The sequence below is a fragment of the Triticum aestivum genome, chromosome 2A, assembly GCF_018294505.1.
Source record: "Triticum aestivum cultivar Chinese Spring chromosome 2A, IWGSC CS RefSeq v2.1, whole genome shotgun sequence".
Classification (NCBI taxonomy): Eukaryota; Viridiplantae; Streptophyta; class Magnoliopsida; order Poales; family Poaceae; genus Triticum; species Triticum aestivum.
The window spans coordinates 12,913,254-12,938,937 of record NC_057797.1 but is presented as its reverse complement, the minus strand read 5'-3'; the positions used below and the strand labels follow the sequence as shown (position 1 = coordinate 12,938,937).

Below are 25,684 nucleotides of genomic sequence, written 5' to 3'. Positions count from 1 at the left end.
AGGAACATATCAAAATAAACATATGAAAGCAACAACGCGAGCTATTGATCCACAACATAGATATGCTAATACTACCAGGACTAAGTTCATGATAAATTAAAGTTCAATTAATCATATTACTTAAGAACTCCCACTTAGATAGACATCCCTCTAATCCTCTAAGTGATTACATGATCCAAATCAACTAAACCATGTCCGATCATCACGTGAGATGGAGTAGTTTCATTGGTGAACATCACTATGTTGATCATATCTACTATATGATTCACGCTCGACCTTTCGGTCTCCGTGTTCCGAGGCCATATCTGTATATGCTTGGCTTGTCAAGTATAACCTGAGTATTTCGCGTGTGCAACTATTTTGCACCCGTTGTATTTGAACGTAGAGCCTATCACACCCGATCATCACGTGGTGTCTCAGCATGAAGAACTTTCGCAACGGTGCATACTCAGGGAGAACACTTCTTGATAATTAGTGAGAGATCATCTTAAAATGCTACCGTCAAACTAAGCAAAATAAGATGTATAAAAGATAAACATCATATGCAATCAAAATATGTGACATGATATGGCCATCATCATCTTGCGCCTTTGATTTCCATCTCCAAAGTGCTGTCATGATCTCTATCGTCACCGGCATGACACCATGATCTCCATCATCTTGATCTATATCAATGTGTCGTCACGTGGTCGTCTCGCCAACTATTGCTCTTGCAACTATTGCTATCGCATAGCGATAAAGTAAAGCAATTATTTGGCGCTTGCATCTTATGCAATAAAGGGACAACCATAAGGCTTTTGCCAGTTGCCGATAACTTCAACAAAACATGATCATCTCATACAACAACTTATATCTCATCACGTTTTGACCATATCACATCACAACATGCCCTGCAAAAACAAGTTAGACGTCCTCTACTTTGTTGTTGCAAGTTTTACGTGGCTGCTACGGGCTTAAGCAAGAACCAATCTTACCTACGCATTAAAACCACAACGATAGTTTGTCAAGTTGGTGTTGTTTTAACCTTCGCAAGGACCGGGCGTAGCCACACTCGGTTCAACTAAAGTTGGAGAAACTGACACCCGCCAGCCACCTGTGTGCAAAGCACGTCGGTAGAACCAGTCTCGCGTAAGCGTACGCGTAATGTCGGTCCGGGCCGCTTCATCCAACAATACCGCCGAACCAAAGTGTGACATGCTGGTAAGCAGTATGACTTATATCGCCCACAACTCACTTGTGTTCTACTCGTGCATATTACATCAACGCATAAAACCTAGGCTCGGATGCCACTGTTGGGGAACGTAGTAATTTTAAAAAATTTCCTACGCACACGCAAGATCATGGTGATGCATAGCAACGAGATGGGAGAGTGTTGTCTACGTACCCTCGTAGACAGAAGCGGAAGCGTTCACGCAACATAGAGGAAGTAGTCGTACGTCGTCCCGGTCCAACCGATCCAAGCACCGTTACTCCGGCACCTCCGAGTTCTTGGCACACGTTCAGCTCGATGACGCTCCCCGGGCTCCGATCCAGCAAAGCTTCGGGGAGGAGTTCTGTCAGCACGACGGCGTGGTGATGATCTTGATGTTCAACCGTCGCAGGGCTTCGCCTAAGCACCGCTACAATATAATCGAGGTGTAATATCGTGGAGGGGGGCACCGCACACGGCTAAGGAACGATCACGAAGATCAACTTGTGTGTCTATGGGGTGCCCCCTGCCCCATATATAAAGGAGTGGAGGAGGGAAGGGCCGGCCCTCTCTATGGCGCGCCCTAGGGGAGTCCTACTCCCACCGGGAGTAGGATTCCCCCTTTCCTAGTCCAACTAAGAGTCCTTCCAAGTATTAGGAGTAGGAGACAAGGAAGGGGAAGGGAGAAGGGAAGGAAGGAGGGGGCGCAGCCCCTCCCCCTAGTCCAATTCGGACTAGGCCTTGGGGGGGCGCGCGGCCTGCCCTAGGCAGCCCCTCTCTCTTTCCCGTATGGCCCAATAAGGCCCAATACTTCTCCCCCTGTATTCCCGTAACTCCCTGGTACTCCGAAAAATACCCGAATCACTTGGAACCTTTCCGATGTCCGAATATAGTCGTCCAATATATCGATCTTTACGTCTCAACCATTTCGAGACTCCTCGTCATGTCCCCGATCTCATCCGGGACTCCGAACCCCTTCGGTAGATCAAAACTCATAAACTCATAATATAACTGTCATCAAAACCTTAAGCGTGCGGACCCTACGGTTCGAGAACAATGTAGACATGACCGAGACACGTCTCCGGTCAATAACCAATAGCGGGACCTGGATGCCCATATTGGCTCCTACATATTCTACGAAGATCTTTATCGGTCAGACCGCATAACAACATACGTTGTTCCCTTTGTCATCGGTATGTTACTTGCCTGAGATTCGATCATCGGTATCCAATACCTAGTTCAATCTCGTTACCGGCAAGTCTCTTTACTCGTTCCGTAATACATCATCCCGCAACTAACTCATTAGTTGCAATGCTTGCAAGGCTTAAGTGATATGCATTACCGAGAGGGCCCAGAGATACCTCTCCGACAATCGGAGTGACAAATCCTAATCTCGAAATACGCCAACCCAACATGTACCTTTGAAGACACTTGTAGAGCTCCTTTATAATCACCCAGTTACGTTGTGACGTTTGGTAGCACACAAAGTGTTCCTCCGGTAAACGGGAGTTGCATAATCTCATAGTCATAGGAACATGTATAAGTCATGAAGAAAGCAATAGCAACATACTGAACGATCGAGTGCTAAGCTAACGGAATGGGTCATGTCAATCAGATCATTCAACTAATGATGTGATCCCGTTAATCAAATAACAACTCTTTGTCCATGGTTAGGAAACATAACCATCTTTGATTAACGAGCTAGTCAAGTAGAGGCATACTAGTGACACTCTGTTTGTCTATGTATTCACACATGTATTATGTTTCCGGTTAATACAAACAATTATAGCATGAATAATAAACATTTATCATATAAGAAAATAAATAATAACTTTATTATTGCCTTTAGGGCATATTTTCTTCAATATTGTCCTCTATTAGTGGGGATGGACAACATGCTTGCCAATACATGTCCACGGATAATCGACACATGCATGCCAAAAGCGGAAACCAATCAAACATGAACATGCATCGGCTTTATCTTGAAGGTATTCATCACAACACAAGTTGGACCACCTCAGATATATAACCGATTAACGAACACGAGCATGCATATGTAGTCATATAATTCTCCTCATGAAAAGTGTCGACCTTGGGAATTAGCATGCTCGACATTGTATGATCGTGCACAATCAATACATGCATGTCAAAGTAAAGACACTTTGACTTTGAGCAAAATTTATATGTGGACTAAAAAGGACCGGAGGGAGTACAAAGCAGATACCAACAACAATCATTTAAGTTCCCATAGAATTAAACGAGCGCATTCAACCACTTCTCAAACCACAAAATGACGCAAACCACAATTCTCATGTTAAAAAAAGGTGGAAGACAAGAGCCCCACATTTCACACCGTAGCTCAGCCCGGCCCGACCCAGGCAAATATCGGGCCGGGCCGGGCCGGGCAGCCCACAGCCCACACGAGGGGTCCAAATCTAAGCAGCATCCACGAGAAGATCCGAAAGCGAGCCCGTCGCCAGCATTAATTGATGGCCAGTTTTAAATCACCCACGTCCCCCAGAGCACCAGGATTTCCCATCCCGACACACACACACACACACATACACATACACCCCTCCACATCCCCCAGCCGTCGATCTCCGCGATCGGACGGCCGCGACCCCGCCTCCGCCCGTGGGCTCGGCTCGCTTTCCCCCACCCCACCCCTGAAAAACGCCGCAACCCACCCCACCCATCATCGTCGCCCCTCCCACTCTCTCTCCCCCCTATTTTCCTCCTCGAGCCCCGAGACGCAGGCGACAGCGCAGCAGGCAGAGGCAGCAGCGGACGGGAGGAACCGGGCTCCCCCTCCCCCCCTCCGCTCCTCGTCCCTCCCTCCCACGCCGCCGATCGGCCGATCGGGAGGAAGGAAGGGGGCCGATCGGGAGGCGCTGCGCCGGACGCACGGACGGCGCTCTGGGTCCGTATGTTTCTTGATTCCCCTTTGCCCCTGCCTTGGTCTCCGGCGTCGTCGTGGTGGGGGAGGAGCGCGGGTGGTTGTGCGGAGAGGAGTGGTTGGTTCTTGGAGGAGCGGGACGGCGGGTCTGGATTGGGGGTGCCCGGATGGGGTCGATTTGCGGGCCGGCGCTGCGGGGTGCTGAGATCTGCGCGGGGCGGATCTGGGGGCCTCCGTTCCTCGGGGTCTCGCGGGTGGATTGGTCCGAATTTCGTCGATTCGGGGTCTGTTTTGTGGTAGGAGAGGATTCCGTGGTGAAAAAGTGAATCTTTGCTCGGGGTAGACAGGATAAGGCGCTCGACCTATGCTTATTCGTGGTCGTGTTCCTAGAAGGCCGTCGATGTGCTACCTAACCTAGTCTGTATGTAATCTTGCCCCGAGGTCTAGAGATGGGCTGCACGCCATGGGGGCATGGGACAGGCACGGGATTTTGGTACAAGCCCATCCCTTTACAGGGTCACAAACAATCGGAGCTGTTCCAAATTATTGCGTTTGCCGATTTTGACTTGTTACTTCTATGACTTGTTATGTGCTTATGTGATTCCATTTCCATTCCGGACAGAAACTAATTAACCTGTGATGCTCTCTTTTCTAGGCTGAAGCCAGGGAGACAGTTTCATAGCCGGAGGCTGCAAGGGCTTCCATCATTTGTCTCTGATTCGTTGCTGCTCTTGGACTTGAGGTATGTATGTATGCCACCTGCATCCCACATTGCTCCTTCTGGTTATAATGGTGATGTATTTGGAGTGGTGTTTATTTATAGAGTTTCCTGCAGTGTAATGACTCTACTTGATCTTGATGTATAGAAACATGGTAATTTATAGTATGATTTCGATGTACATGTACATGGTCCTTTTGTATTTGCCGTGCTGAGGCCAAATGTTTATTGCCATTTGACCAGTATAAGCGATTAGTCCTGTGCATCCTGTATTAAAGTTTTTTTTTACTTTTATCTGTATTCAACACACAATATACAATGGGTACAGTCCTATTTGATTCAGTATTTTATTTTGTATGACTTGTCTCTCGGCATTGGTTGTGAGATTCTTATGGGTTTCAGCTCTAGCCTACCCCAACTTGTTTGGGACTAAAGGCTTTGTTGTCTCTCAGCATTCTAGACAAATGTAGTTGCGTCGTTGATCCTCTCTCCTCTGTTTAGTAAGCTGTAAAACTAGTCTTGGTAATGTGGGGTCCGTCTTGCACATGCATATATTAGTTAATGGATATGCTTCAAGAAACCTCAACAAAGTAGGTGCACAGTCTGCACATAGTTTATTGTTGTTTCTGTTATTTCTGCACCTGCTATATGTTGTGACTGTTCCTTACTATTTTCCATCTGTCCTATTTCCCAGGATTATCTACTTCAAGTTTCAACCGTTGCTTATTAGCAAGTGATTGTTTATTCTACTGAAATCATTTGAGCTCCTCATCAAGTCACCAAGGAACACAGGTTTTGATGCAACATAATAGGGTCACTATGCTGTCTTCCTCGGAAACATGCCACCTTGGTTCTAGTTCCAACAACCAGGCTATCGATCAGCAGAACCCTGCTGTTGATGAGCATAATCTACTTCCTGATACCCTAGAGAGTGAGAACTACCCACACTATGTTCTCAATAGTCACGAGGTGGGAATGCCAAGTGGAGGCATGATTGGTCAGCAAAATACAAGCTTGAGTTTGTGGGATTCACCTGGTTCTAGCTCCGCGGGCTTCCTAGCCGATCATGATAGCCTTTTACAGGCCAAAAGGGAACATTTTGCACCTGCTTTGTCTATAGGCGGCCCTTTAATCATCGAAGGGAGAAGACGAGAAAGCAGTAGTTCATTGCCTTCACACAACTTAAACATAGACCTGAACATTAATCAGGCTGATCAATTTGAGACCGGGAATGTTGATATGGTTCAGAGTAATGGACACTCTGGAATGAATACTTATCCTCCGAATAGAGGTCTTTCGACCACTGAAAATGTTCTTCGTCGTGAAATTTCTCCTGGTGCTATAAGAAGTTCCTTGCATTCTGCAAACTTTTTTGATGGTACAGCAGGCCAAGAAACCGGTGGAAGTTCTTCACATACTGTGAACCATTTTCGGTCATCTATCAAGAGAAAGAATGTTGCTGGAAGTCTCGGAGAGTCTTCTGCCAATGGGAGTTCACGCAATCATTGCCAAAACAATGATATGCTGCTACCTTCGCTGTCCAGTCATGAAAGTACTGCTAATTTAAATATGACCTCTGTAAACTATGGTTTTTCATACCCTCCCATGGAGCAATTGGACCAGAATACTGATACCTCAGATGATGACATTTTTTCTGACCCTTATACACTATCTGGTCATCTGCATGAAAGTCAAAGATTCCTGAGAAATACCCGGATGAGAATAAGCGCCAATGAGTATGAGCAATCACTTTCTAATCTGCTGCCTGAGGAAAGTTTCAGGTGTTCAGCTCATCAGCCTGCGCGGCAACAGTCTTCTTTTACGCCAGTGCAACCTAGAGGAGTGAGTTCTTCAGCAAGTTCTCAAAATCGTCCTCATGTACCTGCTGTTGCTCAATTCTCGCAAAGTCTGCAGCGACATCCATCAAATGGTAATTTCGGTTCAAGACCAGGGAGTTCTGCTGATACAATAAATCCGACACCTGCTTCACAAGATCCTGGTAGCAGCCTGGCAAGAAGCAATCTCCCTGAGCCCTTTATGCTAGGTCCGTCGTTGTTTACTACTGATTCAACAAACTTGCTATCTGCACCCGGAAGCAGAAGTAACCAGCAAAATCCCGGCTCCAGCTCTACACTTCGAGCTGCTGCAAATGTAGGACCCCAACAGGTTCCTGGGTTGAATTCATCTCAGCCAAGTTCAGCCGCAAGAGGTTCAGCTGATGTACCCAGGAGAGCCTCACTTGCTGCTAGTGTTTCTCATTCCAGAAGTCCAAGTATTGCATTGCAGCACCGTGGGCATTCATCTTCATCACACGAGATTCGGAACCATCAACCAGGATCAAGCGCTCGTGCAAGTCTGCAACACTACTCCAGGGCAGTTCCTCCCTCTATTGATAGGCAAAACCCAGGTTACTTGGACCTTCAGTCTTTTATGCAGAGCATCGCTGCTTCAAGAGAAGGAAGCAGGACGGTCTCAGAGGTATGCTTCCCTGGAGTAATTCCATCTAATATTCTTCCGTTCTTACTAAGCACAGGTGTGGATATGTAGTTCCATATTTATCTTAAATTGATGATGTGCTGCAAGGAAAGTTCCCTTTGTCTATCTCTGTTTTTTTACCTTCCTTACTATGTTTCTCAAAGAGGATATTATTTTCATTTGCTGGCTAATAACCCGCACTAAAATCCACTTTTCATGTGAAGTTTATTTCCGTGTGAGCTATTTCATTTTCTTGCCTTGCGATTTGCACTTGAATTATGAACTATTTCTTATCTGGCAATATCCCCACTTGAATTATGAACTATTTCTTATAAAGTTACTCAACCTTTCCTTTCCTTTGTTGGTCTATGAACCTATCCTTGAATATCTCTACAATGTATTAATTATTTCCTACTGTAGATGTGTTCCGCTGTTGCAAATGGCTTTTTTTTTTCTCTTACCTGCTCTGTAAGGTAGTTTGCAAATCAAATGTAGCTTCGGTACCTCTGAGCTGATACCGGGATGACTTCAGAATCTTCTGAATTCAGCATTTTCCAGTAATCTAATAAATTTATTACTTACTTTTTCTGCTTCTAAAATTTTGCCATATGTTTTTTTCTTGTACAGCTTCGTAATGTGGTTGAACAAATTCGTCAGGGGAGAAGTGCTGCTAGACTGGAGGTGAGAATGGTTTATTTAATACACACTGTTATATTTCAATTAGCTTCTGGATCGGGTGTGAATTATGGAACTTAACCTTCAATTTGCTGAAGTTGCTTTTCATGTTCAATTCTATTGTCTGCGACAACAACTTAGTTTGTTGAACATGCTGGTCTCCTGATAACAAATGTGAAACTTGCCTGTATACTTAAACGTAAATGTGTTAGTTTTGCTAAGCAACCAATTTTGTAAGCCCTAAGTTCTTACTACTAGTGCCATACAAATTGTACTCGTCCAAGTACCAATTATTGACCAGATAGTTCATGTTCCTACTTATTGTTTGCCGCTTAACAATATTGGCATTAAAAAGGCAAATATTAAATCTCCAGTGCCAGCTGTTATAGTACAAGTGCCTTTAAGTACAGTCTAAAAGCTGCTAACAATCATAGTACCTCTTTCATTCCAAATAATGAAGTTACCTTTTCCCCTGAATTCAATATTTGGTGAAAGAAGGACGTGCATTGACAGAACTTGTTCATTTGCATCTATGTCATGTACTACGAACCACAATGCTTCCACCACAGGTATCCTTTTTTACGCTATTTATGTGTATCCTTCAACCAGGAATATTTTTTTAAAAAAGGTGAAAGACTGATGGACTGTCATTTAAGATTTGATTATTCGCATAGTTTTCATACTTTCAAGTACACTTAAGGTTCTTCAACGGCAAGTGATGTATATATGTTACTGCTAATATCTATTCTTTTACTGGAATAGCTATATAATAATGGCATTGATGTTTGGGCAGGATTTTCTTGTTGATCGTCAACTTATCAGGAGAGCCAGTTTGGTTGATAGGCATCGTGAAATGCGGCTTGATGTGGATAACATGTCATATGAGGTAATAAACTAGTAGCAGCACCTTCACCCCATTCCTAGATCACAAGTCTGTGTTATCTATCCCTCGGTCAGAAATCCTATCATGGACTGCTCTGATACTGATTTTTTCCCCTTAAATATGTCCATGCCAAGCTTATTGCTTTCCTTTCCATGAAAATAACACCCTGTGACATGGCTTTAAATAAGTACCAGGATATACAATATAAACTTGGGATGAGACGGGCCTGGCCTAGCCCTTGGAACTAGTTATAGGGACAAATAACAATTTGGAAAGCTTTGTATTAGTTTATTCCTTCAGAACTTGAATCAAGGACAGTAATTCCAGGTGGGGACCTGTCACTCTTGGCAGGATCTAACCAGATTCAAGTTTGCTGTTTCAATTTTGATGACCAGTGCTATATCGGCTATGGTCCTAGGCTTTTATAGTTCTCTGTAACTAATTCCTTTATACTACATGTTTGGAGCTGACACGAGTGGTACATTGTAACTAGTCCGCGACCTGAAAGTGTGGTTTAAGTGGTACCATTTGTATGACATTGTTGAATTTGTGTTCAATTACTGCAATTTGCTGTGGTTTATCCAGGAACTGTTGGCACTTGGTGAACGTATTGGGCATGTAAGTACTGGACTCAGTGAGGAGAAAATAATGAGTGGCTTGAAGCAGTGGAAGTATCTCCACATACCATTGGAGGAACCTGCAACAGTTATTGAACCATGCTGTATTTGCCAGGTAATTCAAAAGCTTACATTTTCTTTACTTGCTGCTGTAAATTTGCTTGATTTTAAGTCACTTTGAGAGAACATTGTCATCGTTTAGAACTTTTGAGCCCACATGATTTAACTATTGTTCAAAGATTGTTTTTTAAACTTAAAAATAGCTTGCTCACTTACTGACTGAGCATACCTTATTTCGGTGTTTGCAGGAAGACTATGCTGACGGCGAGGACATGGGCAGGGTGGAGTGCGGGCACTACTTCCACACGGCGTGCATCAAGCAGTGGCTGGTGATCAAGAACACTTGCCCCATCTGTAAAAAGGCAGCGCTGGGCACCTAAACAACCGCCCGCAAGGCCGCTAGCGGCGCTCCTGTGGAAATCCGCAGGGATGCCCCCCTCCCCTGTTCCCCCCTTTACTAGACCAAGTGGGTTATAAGCGGCAAAGCAAGCATGCAACACCTCTTTTCCTCCTCCCAAGAAGCAACGTCGTCAAGGGCGCGACGGGCAGGTGGAAATTATACCTATAGGCGGCGGGGTACCACATGGCACCCCTCTTACTGAATGGATAAGCCGACATTGGCTGTAGTAGACCTGGATGGAGTTGGTTTCTGCTTCTGTTCAAACATAGATTTGATGATATTCAAAATTTATTGAAATGACATTGTTACATTTTAACCGGGCGGTTAATCTCGTTTCCCTCTTGTGCCTGGCTGCGGTTTGGGTTGAGCTACGTAAGTGGCATGTAAATGGGGATGAAATTAAGCTGTAAGCAACTTAGGGAAACAATGTGGATGATGATCCCTTGGCTAGCTATCAAGGAAACAAACGGGTTTAGAACTGAACGCAATGCATTTAAATATCCACTTTGTTGGACAAAAAGAAGGTTGAATTCAGAACCCTACATGTTAGGGATATAACCCCGTGGTATAACCCGCCTTGAAAGGGCCGGTTCAGGCTGATCAAGACGCCAGAGCCAGAGGGGCGGCTCAAAGATGGGCCGGCTTAAGGCCCAAGGCCAGAAGACGGCATGCGGCCTGGAGATGTAAGCCGCCTGATGATGACTTGTCATAGAAGGCAAGGTGACCCGATGATGACTTGTCATAGAAGGCAAGGCGACAACAACCATACAAATAAGTTACTCTCTCTGATTCATATTAAGTGTCGTGGTTTTAGTTCAAATAGAAAATAAGGGACGGTAGCGCATACAAAACATGTAATAGAAGAGATATGTTGCTTTTTCTCCCAAAAGCGGCCACCACCCGGCAAGCGTGGTAAAAGCAATCTCAAAAAAGGAAAGAAAAAGAGGACCAAAGTGGCCGGGTTGCACCGCGCAGCCGGAATAACGGAAACAAAGCAAGGTCCAACTGCATCCTATTTTGATTTTGATATATCTCATCGTTCATGCCGAACGGTTGCATCCTATTTTGTGTGTATTGCATGCATGTGCTCCAAGTTATGTATCATTTCGATCAAATTTCTTTTGGTCATTGTCCTAAAGAGGCTAATGTAGCTGCTCATATTCTTGCTCGTCAGCTGGTGCACTCACATTATCCCCCAGAAAAATAAAAATAAAAAATGCAAAGAAGCGGCAAAAATATAGGGCTCTGCGTCAGACCATGGCATACACGGGCACAGCCAAAAGTAACACATCTGCGTCTGCTCCACAGGCCCGGCAAGCAGCCGAGCTGAACGTTTAATACAAATTGAACTAAAACCACAATAAGTAATTTGGAACGGAGGAAGTACTTGTTAGGTACGCCCTTGAAGCATCCGGCGGTAGTAGAAACGAGGTACCGGACTGAAATTGGTGCAAGCGTTTGATGTATATATCGGCACCAGGGACTCGTACGTGTTATACAGACAAAACTTTGTTTCCAGGAGATTGGTTCTGGTGTGATCAAGACGTGGCTTCCAAGGGCATGTACAACGGTTGATAAGATACTTTTATCTTAAATCTTGCATTTAAATTAGAGATGACAAGAAAACATATCTACAATGGGTCATCTCTTAGCCTTATCTTCAGTAACTAGTTATTCCTAAAAATATGGTGAGCCATATCGTGCTAAGAGATCATATCTTGTCTTCTCTTAAATAAGATAAGACAAGTCTTTTCTTATGAGTTCTCTCTCATTCACCTCATTATTTATCATACGTGGCACTCCTAAGATAGCACCATTGTACATGCCCTTAAGAAAACTATACATCGGATAGAGCCATATCTTGCACAAACAGGACCAAAGATTACAACAACTCTAACTGCCTAACGCACGAAATACAACATATTTCAACATCCCCTTTTCTCTATCACAACTTAACTTATCTTAGTTGGGATTGCGCCGAAAAGCTTCTTGCTGCCTGATTATCAAGGGATCTGTAAATCACCACACATATAATGGCGGAGAGCCTACCTTTGGACAAGAGCTTGTGACAATAATATCATCAACATAAATCAACATGAATATGGAGATTCCATGAATAGCTTCAAAGAGATTTTTGTCTACATGAGTTTGGTTTTGTTGCAATCTAGAAATGGCTCCTAAGGAAACTATACATCGGATAGAGCCATATTTACACAAACATAACCAAAGATTACAACACCTCTAACTTCCTACACGTACGGAATGCAACATATTTCAACATGGACGTACCATAGTTCATTTTTCATTTACTTGCTACTTGTGAACTAACCGGGGCTTCGGTATGTGAACTAACCGGGGCCATGATCTAGTCGCACCGAGCACGAGCCCGGGCCAGCTTCCTTCTTGGGTGGAAGTTCATCCAGTATGAACCAGTTTCTGCACTGCTAAGAAAAAGTACTAGCCAGAGCGGAAATCCTTACATCAGCTCACCGCATCTTCCTCTGGTCTTTTCGCTACAACCAGGTTTGTTCCTTGCCTGTCGAGTCTTCATCACCATCTGGAGAACGGCCATCTTCCCTCGATAAGACCTTCGCTGTTGGTCGCTTACTCCCCATCCTGGCGGGCTTCCATTCATCTTTCTCACCATTCGTCCTACTCCTCGGGATGATCATCAGTACAAGCATTACCAACTCTCTTCGATGTCCATTGGATCATCGCTTGCTTTGTTGGTTCATCATCCTCTTCCTCTTCATCGACAACCATCTTCTATGTTGCCTTCTTGTGAATCCTCTAACATTTCTCGCATGGTGTTGTCACCATGTATACGAGACAAGCACATAGCATTAAGCAAACCTCTTTACCAATGGCGCGCAAAAAAATTTCTCATGACTGGAATTGCTAGTGTCGAACAATGTGATGTCCTGCAAGTGCACATGGTTGATTTGTAGCCTATTCAAAGTAAGAGTATTGACCCTGCAGAGAGCTTAGGAAATGGTATAGCTATTTATCAGAATGTGCCCGCAAGTTATTTTCATTCCAAAGCAAAAGCTCACCGGGAAGAAAATTTTCAAGAAGGATCATACTATAATTTAAGTGCACTAGAAAAAGTAATAGAGAATAGGAGAGTAATAGAAATGATGGAAACTACAATAGGGTAAGGAGTCCTTGAATAGCACGGTAAGCATGTTCACATTTGCGTACCCTAGAACGTAGTGCCATGTGGGAGGAGTACCACCGGAGCTAGAGCTAGCAGAGTATTCGCGGGGGGGGGGGGGGGGGGGGGGGGGGGGGGTGATGATATGCATGTTTGGGGGCCCAAATGACAGAACTTATGTTAACTTGAGCCTTCATTGTTTACTTCAGTAATCACACTGTGTGCGGTACCCCCTGAGTCGCATGTACCTCCACCACTAGGCAGGAGTGTAAGCAGTCAAACCTGCAATCATATCTGTTACTCTCTCCGTCCAGTAATATAAGGATATTTTTTAAGCTAGCATAGCTTAAAAACGTTCTTATATTATGGGACGGAGGGAGTAGTTTATAAATAAACAAAAACTTCAAAAGGGAGCGCCCCGGTGGACTTACTCTTCTTGTGTGATTTCGACTATGCGAGCCGCCCTCAGCTCAGGCTCCCTGCCTGGCTCGGCCATGGAAGAGAATGCATAGTAGCTCAGTAGGACAGTGTCTTGACACGGGCCTCCGTGGTAGGTGTCCATGAATGTTGTCGTCATGACGTCGTTGTTGCATGTAGGGTGTTTGCACCTCATTCCGAGGCACACACCGCAACCGGGGTGGAACCCCGAGTCCTGGCTGGCCGATAACACGAGTGATGAAAAGGTCAGCCTTGTGATTTCAACCTAAAATTTTGCACGAAGTTAGAAAATTTATCAATGTTCATCATAAATTTTTTTTCAGATTTTTTACTATTTTTTATTTTACTGTTCATGCGGGAGCATATGAGCTCGGGATCAAATACTCCATGTCCCAAACCGAACATGCTTTCTATTTAATTATGCAACTTATATTCAATTGCAAAAATGCAATAAAGCTTATGTATTTTTTATTCTCACGTTATTAACTTAGATATTAATGTTTGATACAACCAAATCTTATTAAAATATATTGCAACCAATTTTCACAGCAACGCATGGGGTATCATTAGTTATATAGAGTGCGACATGTCTAAGAGAACTTATGTTAACTTGAGCCTTCATTGTTTACTTCAGTAATCACACTGTGTGCGGTACCCCCTGAGTCGCATGTACCTCCACCACTAGGCAGGAGTGTAAGCAGTCAAACCTGCAATCATATCTGTTACTCTCTCCGTCCAGTAATATAAGGATATTTTTTAAGCTAGCATAGCTTAAAAACGTTCTTATATTATGGGACGGAGGGAGTAGTTTATAAATAAACAAAAACTTCAAAAGGGAGCGCCCCGGTGGACTTACTCTTCTTGTGTGATTTCGACTATGCGAGCCGCCCTCAGCTCAGGCTCCCTGCCTGGCTCGGCCATGGAAGAGAATGCATAGTAGCTCAGTAGGACAGTGTCTTGACACGGGCCTCCGTGGTAGGTGTCCATGAATGTTGTCGTCATGACGTCGTTGTTGCATGTAGGGTGTTTGCACCTCATTCCGAGGCACACACCGCAACCGGGGTGGAACCCCGAGTCCTGGCTGGCCGATAACACGAGTGATGAAAAGGTCAGCCTTGTGATTTCAACCTAAAATTTTGCACGAAGTTAGAAAATTTATCAATGTTCATCATAAATTTTTTTCCAGATTTTTTACTATTTTTTATTTTACTGTTCATGCGGGAGCATATGAGCTCGGGATCAAATACTCCATGTCCCAAACCGAACATGCTTTCTATTTAATTATGCAACTTATATTCAATTGCAAAAATGCAATAAAGCTTATGTATTTTTTATTCTCACGTTATTAACTTAGATATTAATGTTTGATACAACCAAATCTTATTAAAATATATTGCAACCAATTTTCACAGCAACGCATGGGGTATCATTAGTTATATAGAGTGCGACATGTCTAAGAGAACTTATGTTAACTTGAGCCTTCATTGTTTACTTCAGTAATCACACTGTGTGCGGTACCCCCTGAGTCGCATGTACCTCCACCACTAGGCAGGAGTGTAAGCAGTCAAACCTGCAATCATATCTGTTACTCTCTCCGTCCAGTAATATAAGGATATTTTTAAGCTAGCATAGCTTAAAAACGTTCTTATATTATGGGACGGAGGGAGTAGTTTATAAATAAACAAAAACTTCAAAAGGGAGCGCCCCGGTGGACTTACTCTTCTTGTGTGATTTCGACTATGCGAGCCGCCCTCAGCTCAGGCTCCCTGCCTGGCTCGGCCATGGAAGAGAATGCATAGTAGCTCAGTAGGACAGTGTCTTGACACGGGCCTCCGTGGTAGGTGTCCATGAATGTTGTCGTCATGACGTCGTTGTTGCATGTAGGGTGTTTGCACCTCATTCCGAGGCACACACCGCAACCGGGGTGGAACCCCGAGTCCTGGCTGGCCGATAACACGAGTGATGAAAAGGTCAGCCTTGTGATTTCAACCTAAAATTTTGCACGAAGTTAGAAAATTTATCAATGTTCATCATAAATTTTTTTTCAGATTTTTTACTATTTTTATTTTACTGTTCATGCGGGAGCATATGAGCTCGGGATCAAATACTCCATGTCCCAAACCGAACATGCTTTCTATTTAATTATGCAACTTATATTCAATTGCAAAAATGCAATAAAGCTTATGTATTTTTTATTCTCACGTTATTAACTTAGATATTAATGTTTGATACAACCAAATCTTATTAAAATATATTGCAACCAATTTTCACAGCAACGCATGGGGTATCATTAGTTATATAGAGTGCGACATGTCTAAGAGAACTTATGTTAACTTGAGCCTTCATTGTTTACTTCAGTAATCACACTGTGTGCGGTACCCCCTGAGTCGCATGTACCTCCACCACTAGGCAGGAGTGTAAGCAGTCAAACCTGCAATCATATCTGTTACTCTCTCCGTCCAGTAATATAAGGATATTTTTTAAGCTAGCATAGCTTAAAAACGTTCTTATATTATGGGACGGAGGGAGTAGTTTATAAATAAACAAAAACTTCAAAAGGGAGCGCCCCGGTGGACTTACTCTTCTTGTGTGATTTCGACTATGCGAGCCGCCCTCAGCTCAGGCTCCCTGCCTGGCTCGGCCATGGAAGAGAATGCATAGTAGCTCAGTAGGACAGTGTCTTGACACGGGCCTCCGTGGTAGGTGTCCATGAATGTTGTCGTCATGACGTCGTTGTTGCATGTAGGGTGTTTGCACCTCATTCCGAGGCACACACCGCAACCGGGGTGGAACCCCGAGTCCTGGCTGGCCGATAACACGAGTGATGAAAAGGTCAGCCTTGTGATTTCAACCTAAAATTTTGCACGAAGTTAGAAAATTTATCAATGTTCATCATAAATTTTTTTCAGATTTTTTACTATTTTTTATTTTACTGTTCATGCGGGAGCATATGAGCTCGGGATCAAATACTCCATGTCCCAAACCGAACATGCTTTCTATTTAATTATGCAACTTATATTCAATTGCAAAAATGCAATAAAGCTTATGTATTTTTTATTCTCACGTTATTAACTTAGATATTAATGTTTGATACAACCAAATCTTATTAAAATATATTGCAACCAATTTTCACAGCAACGCATGGGGTATCATTAGTTATATAGAGTGCGACATGTCTAAGAGAACTTATGTTAACTTGAGCCTTCATTGTTTACTTCAGTAATCACACTGTGTGCGGTACCCCCTGAGTCGCATGTACCTCCACCACTAGGCAGGAGTGTAAGCAGTCAAACCTGCAATCATATCTGTTACTCTCTCCGTCCAGTAATATAAGGATATTTTTTAAGCTAGCATAGCTTAAAAACGTTCTTATATTATGGGACGGAGGGAGTAGTTTATAAATAAACAAAAACTTCAAAAGGGAGCGCCCCGGTGGACTTACTCTTCTTGTGTGATTTCGACTATGCGAGCTGCCCTCAGCTCAGGCTCCCTGCCTGGCTCGGCCATGGAAGAGAATGCATAGTAGCTCAGTAGGACAGTGTCTTGACACGGGCCTCCGTGGTAGGTGTCCATGAATGTTGTCGTCATGACGTCGTTGTTGCATGTAGGGTGTTTGCACCTCATTCCGAGGCACACACCGCAACCGGGGTGGAACCCCGAGTCCTGGCTGGCCGATAACACGAGTGATGAAAAGGTCAGCCTTGTGATTTCAACCTAAAATTTTGCACGAAGTTAGAAAATTTATCAATGTTCATCATAAATTTTTTTTCAGATTTTTTACTATTTTTTATTTTACTGTTCATGCGGGAGCATATGAGCTCGGGATCAAATACTCCATGTCCCAAACCGAACATGCTTTCTATTTAATTATGCAACTTATATTCAATTGCAAAAATGCAATAAAGCTTATGTATTTTTTATTCTCACGTTATTAACTTAGATATTAATGTTTGATACAACCAAATCTTATTAAAATATATTGCAACCAATTTTCACAGCAACGCATGGGGTATCATTAGTTATATAGAGTGCGACATGTCTAAGAGAACTTATGCTAACTTGAGCCTTCATTGTTTACTTCAGTAATCACACTGTGTGCGGTACCCCCTGAGTCGCATGTACCTCCACCACTAGGCAGGAGTGTAAGCAGTCAAACCTGCAATCATATCTGTTACTCTCTCCGTCCAGTAATATAAGGATATTTTTTAAGCTAGCATAGCTTAAAAACGTTCTTATATTATGGGACGGAGGGAGTAGTTTATAAATAAACAAAAACTTCAAAAGGGAGCGCCCCGGTGGACTTACTCTTCTTGTGTGATTTCGACTATGCGAGCCGCCCTCAGCTCAGGCTCCCTGCCTGGCTCGGCCATGGAAGAGAATGCATAGTAGCTCAGTAGGACAGTGTCTTGACACGGGCCTCCGTGGTAGGTGTCCATGAATGTTGTCGTCATGACGTCGTTGTTGCATGTAGGGTGTTTGCACCTCATTCCGAGGCACACACCGCAACCGGGGTGGAACCCCGAGTCCTGGCTGGCCGATAACACGAGTGATGAAAAGGTCAGCCTTGTGATTTCAACCTAAAATTTTGCACGAAGTTAGAAAATTTATCAATGTTCATCATAATTTTTTTTCAGATTTTTTACTATTTTTTATTTTACTGTTCATGCGGGAGCATATGAGCTCGGGATCAAATACTCCATGTCCCAAACCGAACATGCTTTCTATTTAATTATGCAACTTATATTCAATTGCAAAAATGCAATAAAGCTTATGTATTTTTTATTCTCACGTTATTAACTTAGATATTAATGTTTGATACAACCAAATCTTATTAAAATATATTGCAACCAATTTCACAGCAACGCATGGGGTATCATTAGTTATATAGAGTGCGACATGTCTAAGAGAACTTATGTTAACTTGAGCCTTCATTGTTTACTTCAGTAATCACACTGTGTGCGGTACCCCCTGAGTCGCATGTACCTCCACCACTAGGCAGGAGTGTAAGCAGTCAAACCTGCAATCATATCTGTTACTCTCTCCGTCCAGTAATATAAGGATATTTTTTAAGCTAGCATAGCTTAAAAACGTTCTTATATTATGGGACGGAGGGAGTAGTTTATAAATAAACAAAAACTTCAAAAGGGAGCGCCCCGGTGGACTTACTCTTCTTGTGTGATTTCGACTATGCGAGCCGCCCTCAGCTCAGGCTCCCTGCCTGGCTCGGCCATGGAAGAGAATGCATAGTAGCTCAGTAGGACAGTGTCTTGACACGGGCCTCCGTGGTAGGTGTCCATGAATGTTGTCGTCATGACGTCGTTGTTGCATGTAGGGTGTTTGCACCTCATTCCGAGGCACACACCGCAACCGGGGTGGAACCCCGAGTCCTGGCTGGCCGATAACACGAGTGATGAAAAGGTCAGCCTTGTGATTTCAACCTAAAATTTTGCACGAAGTTAGAAAATTTATCAATGTTCATCACAATTTTTCTTCTTCAGATTTTTTAATTTTTTATTTTACTGTTCATGCGGGAGCATATGAGCTCGGGATCAAATACTCCATGTCCCAAACCGAACATGCTTTCTATTTAATTATGCAACTTATATTCAATTGCAAAAATGCAATAAAGCTTATGTATTTTTTATTCTCACGTTATTAACTTAGATATTAATGTTTGATACAACCAAATCTCATTAAAATATATTGCAACCAATTTTCACAGCAACGCATGGGGTATCATTAGTTATATAGAGTGCGACATGTCTAAGAGCTACTACGGCGAAATAATTAAAGATACAATTAACGGCCTAGTAATGACCAACTGTTTCTACTTGCATTTGACTACGTAGGATAACTTTTTTTAAGTTCGTGAACTTTTTTCAAGTTGAAGTTTTTTCAAATTTGTGATTTTTATTTCAAAATCAATGGACTTTTCCAGATTTGTGAACATTTTTCAAATTGATGAACCTTTTATGAATTCATGATTTTTTATTTTAAAGCCATGAACTTTTTTTCAAGATTATGAAACTTTTCTATTTTTTTATTTTTTTATTGCATGAACTTTTTTGAATTCATGAACATTCTGAAAAAAAAAATCAACAGCCAACGTGGTCTCTTGTAAACGGTCCACAGCGAATGGTCAATTAGGACCCGACCAAACCAAGTTTTTTAATAGAAAACCCGTGCAAACTGAGTGAACCAGGGAAATAAAAAACCAAGCGAACCAGGGCCCTTTTTTTCTTGAGTGAGCGAGTTTTTTTTTAAGAAACACCTGTAATTTTATTTAAGAAACACCTGTAATTGCCCATCTCCAAAGGGTCTTCTGCAGTGGAGGTCTCTTAATTATTATTGGCCAACGTAGCGGGTTCGCCCTCAGCCACGGCCTGGCAAATCGAACACGAACCCAGGCTTCGGTTTGTGCATTTATGTTGACAGGTAAAAATTGGAGATGAAGAAGAAGAGGAAGGCAGTTTTCAGGTTCTATTTCAGACCGAATCTTGTTCAGTTACAACTCCCAGCTGAACAGCCACTTGCTCACGCAGCCAGTCTCGCATCGCCACACGGGTTAGATAGAGGCGTCGACCAATCTGCGCGTAAAACAACTAAATGGCCAGGATCTAGTCGCGTCGAGCAACAGCCCAGGCGTCTTCCTTCCCGGGTGGAAGTTCATCTACTAGTGCCAGTTTCTACACTGCAAAGCAAAGGGCCAGACAAGGTGGAAATCCCTCCCTAGATCGGCTCACCGCTTCTTCCTCTGCGGCCTCTTTGCCGCAACCACAGTCTCTTCCTTGCCAGCCGAGTCTTCATCGTCTGAAGAACAACCTTCTTTCTTCGATGGGCCCTTTGCTGGTCGCTTCCTCCCCCTCTTGGCGGGCTTCGACTCTTCATCTTCATCTTCTCCCTCCTCGTGATCATCAGCACGAGTATTAACCACTTTCTTCGGTAGGGCCTTTGCCCCCTTGGCTCTTCGCTTTGCTGGTTTATCATCCTCTTCCTCTTCATCAACATCTGTCTTCTGTGCCGCCTTCCCCCCTTCCTTCAGAGCAGCCTTCTGGCCTTTCTTTGATGTTTTACCCACATTTTCCTCTACCTTGTCCCTGCCTTTCTTTGACCTGTTTGCTGCCGCAGCATCAGCCCCATCCAGCATCTGCAGCTCTGGAACGTACGCCGACGTCTGAACAAACAACAGCGCAAGTAAGAGCAGAAGACAGCAAGTCTGAAAAAACATAGCGCGCGAAAAGAAAGGCATAGTACGGTGAGCTCAGTCTGAAGCTTACCCTGCCGCCTACTGTAACAAAGTCGATCTTCTTCCCTGCATGCAGCAAATGCAACGTTCAACACTGATAGACAACACGGGTGTGCTGTATGTGCACCAGAAAAGAAAAGAAAAGTGGAAGAGTAAATTATCAGACCATCCACAAAGGCCTTGCCGGGTTTCTTCTCCCTAGAATGAAATATCCAGTTCTCTGGAAATTCGTTGCTGTCAGCACCAACTTCAACGGATTTTTCAATCACCTATGGAGAATTGCCAGAGACAGGCAAACCATGATTTCCATATAGTACAATTGCCACCATAATAACATGCACAAGGAGGGACAAAGATAACTGCAGCCATGCTAGAAATGTCACTAGTTTTATTGCATGGGGATCAAGTATTGTACAGGTAAAGCAGACTCCTACAGTTGTAATTCAACTCAAGCCTCTGTGCAAGCACATGCACAAGCACAACAAAGCAAGTGGCAGAAAATAATATCTGACATTCAAATTTTCTGAAATTTGTTCAATATCAGTATGTGGTTAGTGTATATAGAATAGTACATAAAAAGATTACTTTTGCATGCTAATTGCTTTACAGGACAAACAACAAACATCCAAATTTTAATGGATTGATGTCTTTCACTATTTTGCAACTGAAATCCATTTCCAGCAAAGGTCAAAGGATAACACTGCAGGTCAACCGCAGTTCACGAGCTAACCTCTTTGATGCACCGATGGAGTGCCTTGCACTTCTCCTTGGATATCTTCGATGAAGTTTGCATAGGATGGATCCTTGCCTATACCCAGATCAAGCAAAAGGTGAAACTTCAAGATTTACACAAAAATGGTACCACAGTAATAGCATGTTTGCAAAACTGCGGATGCCCAAACTTATGAGCACAGGTGGACGGGATAGGTGGATGAAGATAGCAATGCGAATCAGTGTTAACGCGAAGGGGATAACAAGGCTTGACCTTGTCCCTGGCTGTGTTGCTAGAGGGCTTGCTCAAGTTTGGGCCAATTTTCTATAGTACCTCACAAATTAGCCTTTCTTTACAGAGTAGAGAGTCCATGCGACTTGATGAATAGGAATTTGCTGATGGTGAGGTGTACTAACACATGTGTGAACAGTAGCTATGACATATGGCTATTTTGCCCAAGAGACACATTATACCTATCATTAGACAAATACGATTGATCTTTATAACAAATCACCTCACTAGGGTAGAACTATGATACATTCTATGCAGTAGGCATTAATACAGAGGATAGAAAAATTAAAAGACTAATGCCTCTTATAATTTGATCTAGCAAAGCGTTTTAGCAATGTCAGGGAAACAGACCTGATAAAGCACCTCATCTGCCATCCAGTTGCCGATTCCTGACATAAAGCTCTGCAAAGATGATTCAACAAAAGGGGGTGTAAGAATTGGCATAATTAAAAGGTTTTTGTGCTAAAAAATATCTTGACAATAAGAATGAAAGGGATGGCTGTGCGTGGCTGGTGCTGAGGCAACTGCATGATTATCTTAAACCACAATCTATCAATTAACTGGTAAAAAATGTTAACCAGTGCTTGAGGTTTAGAAATATTTGGAAACGAAGCCAAGAAATTTCTTTAGTTGTTTGACAACACTTTCTTATAAGCTCATAACTGAGTTTTGAATATAATATGGATAACTGAATATAATATGGATAACTCCTTCTGATTCAGACAAGCAGTTTGAGCGGAGTATGGAGCTTAAGATCATACCTGATCAAGCAAAAGGGATTTTATTGGAGCATTCTTTCTACCAAAAGATTGTACAAAATCATCAAGCTGCATTGGTTCGCATAGGGCATCTGGTCCAAGTTCAGAAATTGGAGGGACAGCTTCTGGCTATTAAACAGAGACATAATAACAAAAACAAATTACAAAATGTTACCACATATTGAGAGAACAAATTTTGTTTTCAAGGAATCACAAGAATATTACATTGTCAAGCAATCGTATTTTTGCAAAACGCCTCTTATCAGTGAAGGAGAACTCCAAGCCATCATCCAACTGTAATAAGTTGAGAAGAGCAAGATGAAACATGGCAAAGATTTTCCAAAAAGTAAATAATTAGCACAGACCAAAGAAGAAAGTAGTAGTTAACAAGAAAGGTGAAGACTACTAAGGTGCATATTTCATCACGTTACTGTTTCTAGAATCTATAAGCATTAGCATGATTTTTTCTTTACTTGCTTCAACTTCCGCTATTCTACTGCAGTTCATTTAAGCATTAGCATGATCCCAGGAGATAGAACATGGTGTCGGCTGCCTCCAAGATCTTAAACATTGTTAAATCAGACTTAGCATAATATATATTCTAGCATCACATCCCAGATAGGCAAATGCAGATAATTATCCAAATCCTATAACTGACCACCATAAGATATTACAGATTCATCTATGAGAAGGGTTGATAAAAATACATAAAACAAAAATAACTATAAGCACCCATGTGTGAAATGAGCCAGACAAGATGAATTGCAAGAAACATAATTCCCACGCATGATGATAAAGGAAAGAAAAGAAATTGTCATAAGGAAGGTCACCAGATTAGGTTCCATACTTCAACAAATAGTTTGGAGTACTTTGAAGGCCATTCCTCAGTTGGGCTCACTGCAGACCTAAATTAAATGCCACAGGAATGAAGGATCCAAATTATTTCAGTTCACTGAAGCCACAGGGTCAAGTTTTAGCAACACTAGAATGATGAGCTAAAGACACAGCAAACATTTATGCAAAGAGTAGTAGCCTAGTCCTGAATGCCTGACCACACCTTCAAATTCTAAGTGGCTTTGCTGTACCTATGTCAACACAGAGGACCCCCAATCATCGTGCTTATTGTTTAACATAGTTTTTCTTTTTCTTTAACACGATGGAATCACATCTGGTTTATAACTAACCCAAACAATGCACTATGCAATTTTGATAAAAGCAATCTTACAAAGTCCTCAAATGTCTGAAATTGGAGGTAACACCTTTTTCCGTCAGTACTAGAACATCTACCAAACTATCAGAATTTCTATAACAGACGCGAACATTCGTCAATCATACTATAGCATAAGGTTCTACCGGTAGTGTCTAGATTTTCTGGTGTGCACTAATGCTATAACCATTGTTGAGGAAATCGTTAACTGGTAGCTGCTCGGTTGGCTAGCGAGTAGGGGATTAATCGGCTAATCGGCAAGTTAATCGGCCATTTAATCAATTAAACGGACGATTTTTCGGTTTATTGGCTACTCGGTGACCCTATGAGTAGGGATTAATCGGCAAGTTAACTGGTTAATCGGATGAATTCTTGAACAGGGACTGGTTAATCGGATGAATTCTTGAACAGGGACTATAACATATCACAGCACGCAGAGCATCAGGTGGTAATGGCATCAAACATTACAATGCTAATTGAATATACCTGATAATGTAGCAGTGCATGGAAAAAAGACCTAGCTAAGTACGCAGTCAATATACTAGAATGGAAATAAGAATGCTATTTCTAAACCATATAGCTGTCTCTCCTTTTTGAGAGATGATAGCAGCTTTTAACAGTAGGTAAGGGTAAAACAAGCACCAACAAAGAAAGAAGATGAAACCTTTTATATTTGCTCAGTTCCACACCCTTGATGTAAATAGCTCCAGCCATTCCTGTGACAAAGATTAACATTTAGGCGCTTTATGTATAACTGGAACTGACTTCTATATAATCAAGACCATTCATTCATGCTTGCCCAGTTCAAACTCTGGAGACTACAACCTAAATTTACAATAAAGTCTCTCTACATTGTTCTGTAATACCTGTCAATTGCTCTAAGTAAAAGTCAAACAAAATCTGACAAATCTTTGTGATCAAATGAGCTAAAGCAAGTCAACACAATTCCTACAACTTCAATACCACATTTTCAGGAGGGGACTACATTGTAACACTGATGAGATAAAAAAAAAGCCATTGTGATGTTTACACTGTCCGTTTACCATAACAGAGATGCATATTTTATTTAGTAAAATAGTTACCATTACAGTTCATGGAATCGAATAGCTGACTCCATTGTTCATGAATCTGAAATCATATAGGTACAACCCTAGATGTGTAGAAAACCCTAACCAAAAGCACGGTGACAATCACACAAGAAATAAAAACATGGCACCGCGAACAAAATGCTCAGGCCTGAAAGGACGATGCCGTTCTTGAAAAATAAAAGAAACATGTTTTAATAAAATCATTGCAAAAGGGGAGGAAAGAGAAACAAAATGGGAGTAGATTGAATGTGGTGGGGTGTGGATCGGAGACGGACCGAACTGGAAGGAGGGGGACGGCGGCGAGTCCAGCACGAGCCATAGGTTCTTGCCCTTGCGGCGCGCGGCGGCGATGGTCCTCCCGACCAGCGCCGCCTCCAGCCGCGACGGGGCGACGCCGTCGATGACCTTGGTGTCCTCCGCGGCGGAGCACCGCACGATCCGCTTCCCGACGCAGTGCTCCTCCAGCGCCAGCCGCGCCGCCTCCACCTCCGGCAGCTCCGGCATCTCCCTCTCCGCCTCTCCCCCACTTCTAGTTTCTGTTTCTGTTTTTTCTCTCTCTCACGACTCCTTCCCCTACCAGTGCCGCTTTTCTACGGGAGTTTTTTTTAAAGACGGGCGTGGAGGATCTCCATTTCATTAAATTTACCGGTTAATTTGCGCAAACTCAGACGAAAACGGTTAAATCATACCGAGGGCTTAAGGGCCGAGCAACATCCAAGAAATCTTTTTTTTCTTTCGGAAAAAAAATTCCAATCTAGTCATCTTCAATCATGAAAGTACAGTCAACACTAGAAATAATAAAAATTACATCCAAATCCGTAGACCATCTAGCGACGACTACAAGCACTGAAGCGAGCTGAAGGCGCGCCGCTGTTAT

At 42.8% G+C, this 25,684-nt stretch overlaps 2 protein-coding genes across 3 annotated transcripts; one reads left to right on the top strand and one right to left on the bottom strand.

Annotated features, from left to right (window-relative positions):
* Window positions 1-3,874: 3,874 nt before the first annotated feature.
* LOC123186977 (probable E3 ubiquitin-protein ligase HIP1) lies at window positions 3,875-10,229 on the top strand. Of its 2 annotated transcripts, none has more exons than XM_044598718.1 (7): window positions 3,875-4,113; window positions 4,741-4,827; window positions 5,498-7,281; window positions 7,906-7,959; window positions 8,747-8,839; window positions 9,422-9,568; window positions 9,762-10,229. In XM_044598718.1, exons 3-7 carry the CDS (start codon window positions 5,602-5,604, stop codon window positions 9,891-9,893), a joined length of 2,106 nt encoding a protein of 701 aa, XP_044454653.1. In that variant the 5' UTR covers window positions 3,875-4,113; window positions 4,741-4,827; window positions 5,498-5,601; the 3' UTR covers window positions 9,894-10,229. The 2 variants fall into 2 exon arrangements, with proteins under 2 accessions (XP_044454653.1, XP_044454651.1); XM_044598716.1 differs by having other exon boundaries at window positions 3,879-4,109.
* Window positions 10,230-19,962: 9,733 nt separating this feature from the next.
* LOC123186976 (formamidopyrimidine-DNA glycosylase) lies at window positions 19,963-25,390 on the bottom strand. Its single transcript, XM_044598715.1, has 10 exons — window positions 25,083-25,390; window positions 24,384-24,435; window positions 23,360-23,417; window positions 22,738-22,806; window positions 22,516-22,641; window positions 22,106-22,156; window positions 21,482-21,559; window positions 20,918-21,020; window positions 20,783-20,817; window positions 19,963-20,679 (listed from the first exon to the last, which is right to left on the bottom strand). The coding sequence occupies exons 1-10, from the start codon at window positions 25,309-25,311 to the stop codon at window positions 20,245-20,247; spliced, it is 1,236 nt and encodes a 411-aa protein (XP_044454650.1). The 5' UTR covers window positions 25,312-25,390; the 3' UTR covers window positions 19,963-20,244.
* Window positions 25,391-25,684: the final 294 nt, after the last annotated feature.

What these genes read in the sequence shown, in the direction of transcription:
- LOC123186976 (XM_044598715.1), bottom strand. Translation starts at nt 25,311, where the DNA reads ATGCCGGAGCTGCCGGAGGTGGAGGCGGCGCGGCTGGCGCTGGAGGAG. An exon ending in GAACTGAGCAAATATAAAAG is followed by an intron (nt 23,418 to 24,383) that starts GTTTCATCTTCT and finishes CATTTAATTTAG; the next exon opens with GTCTGCAGTGAGCCCAACTG. An exon ending in CGGCAAGGCCTTTGTGGATG is followed by an intron (nt 20,818 to 20,917) that starts GTCTGATAATTT and finishes TGCTGCATGCAG; the next exon opens with GGAAGAAGATCGACTTTGTT.
- LOC123186977 (XM_044598718.1), top strand. Translation starts at nt 5,602, where the DNA reads ATGCAACATAATAGGGTCACTATGCTGTCTTCCTCGGAAACATGCCAC. An exon ending in GAAGTGCTGCTAGACTGGAG is followed by an intron (nt 7,960 to 8,746) that starts GTGAGAATGGTT and finishes ATGTTTGGGCAG; the next exon opens with GATTTTCTTGTTGATCGTCA. An exon ending in TGGATAACATGTCATATGAG is followed by an intron (nt 8,840 to 9,421) that starts GTAATAAACTAG and finishes TGGTTTATCCAG; the next exon opens with GAACTGTTGGCACTTGGTGA.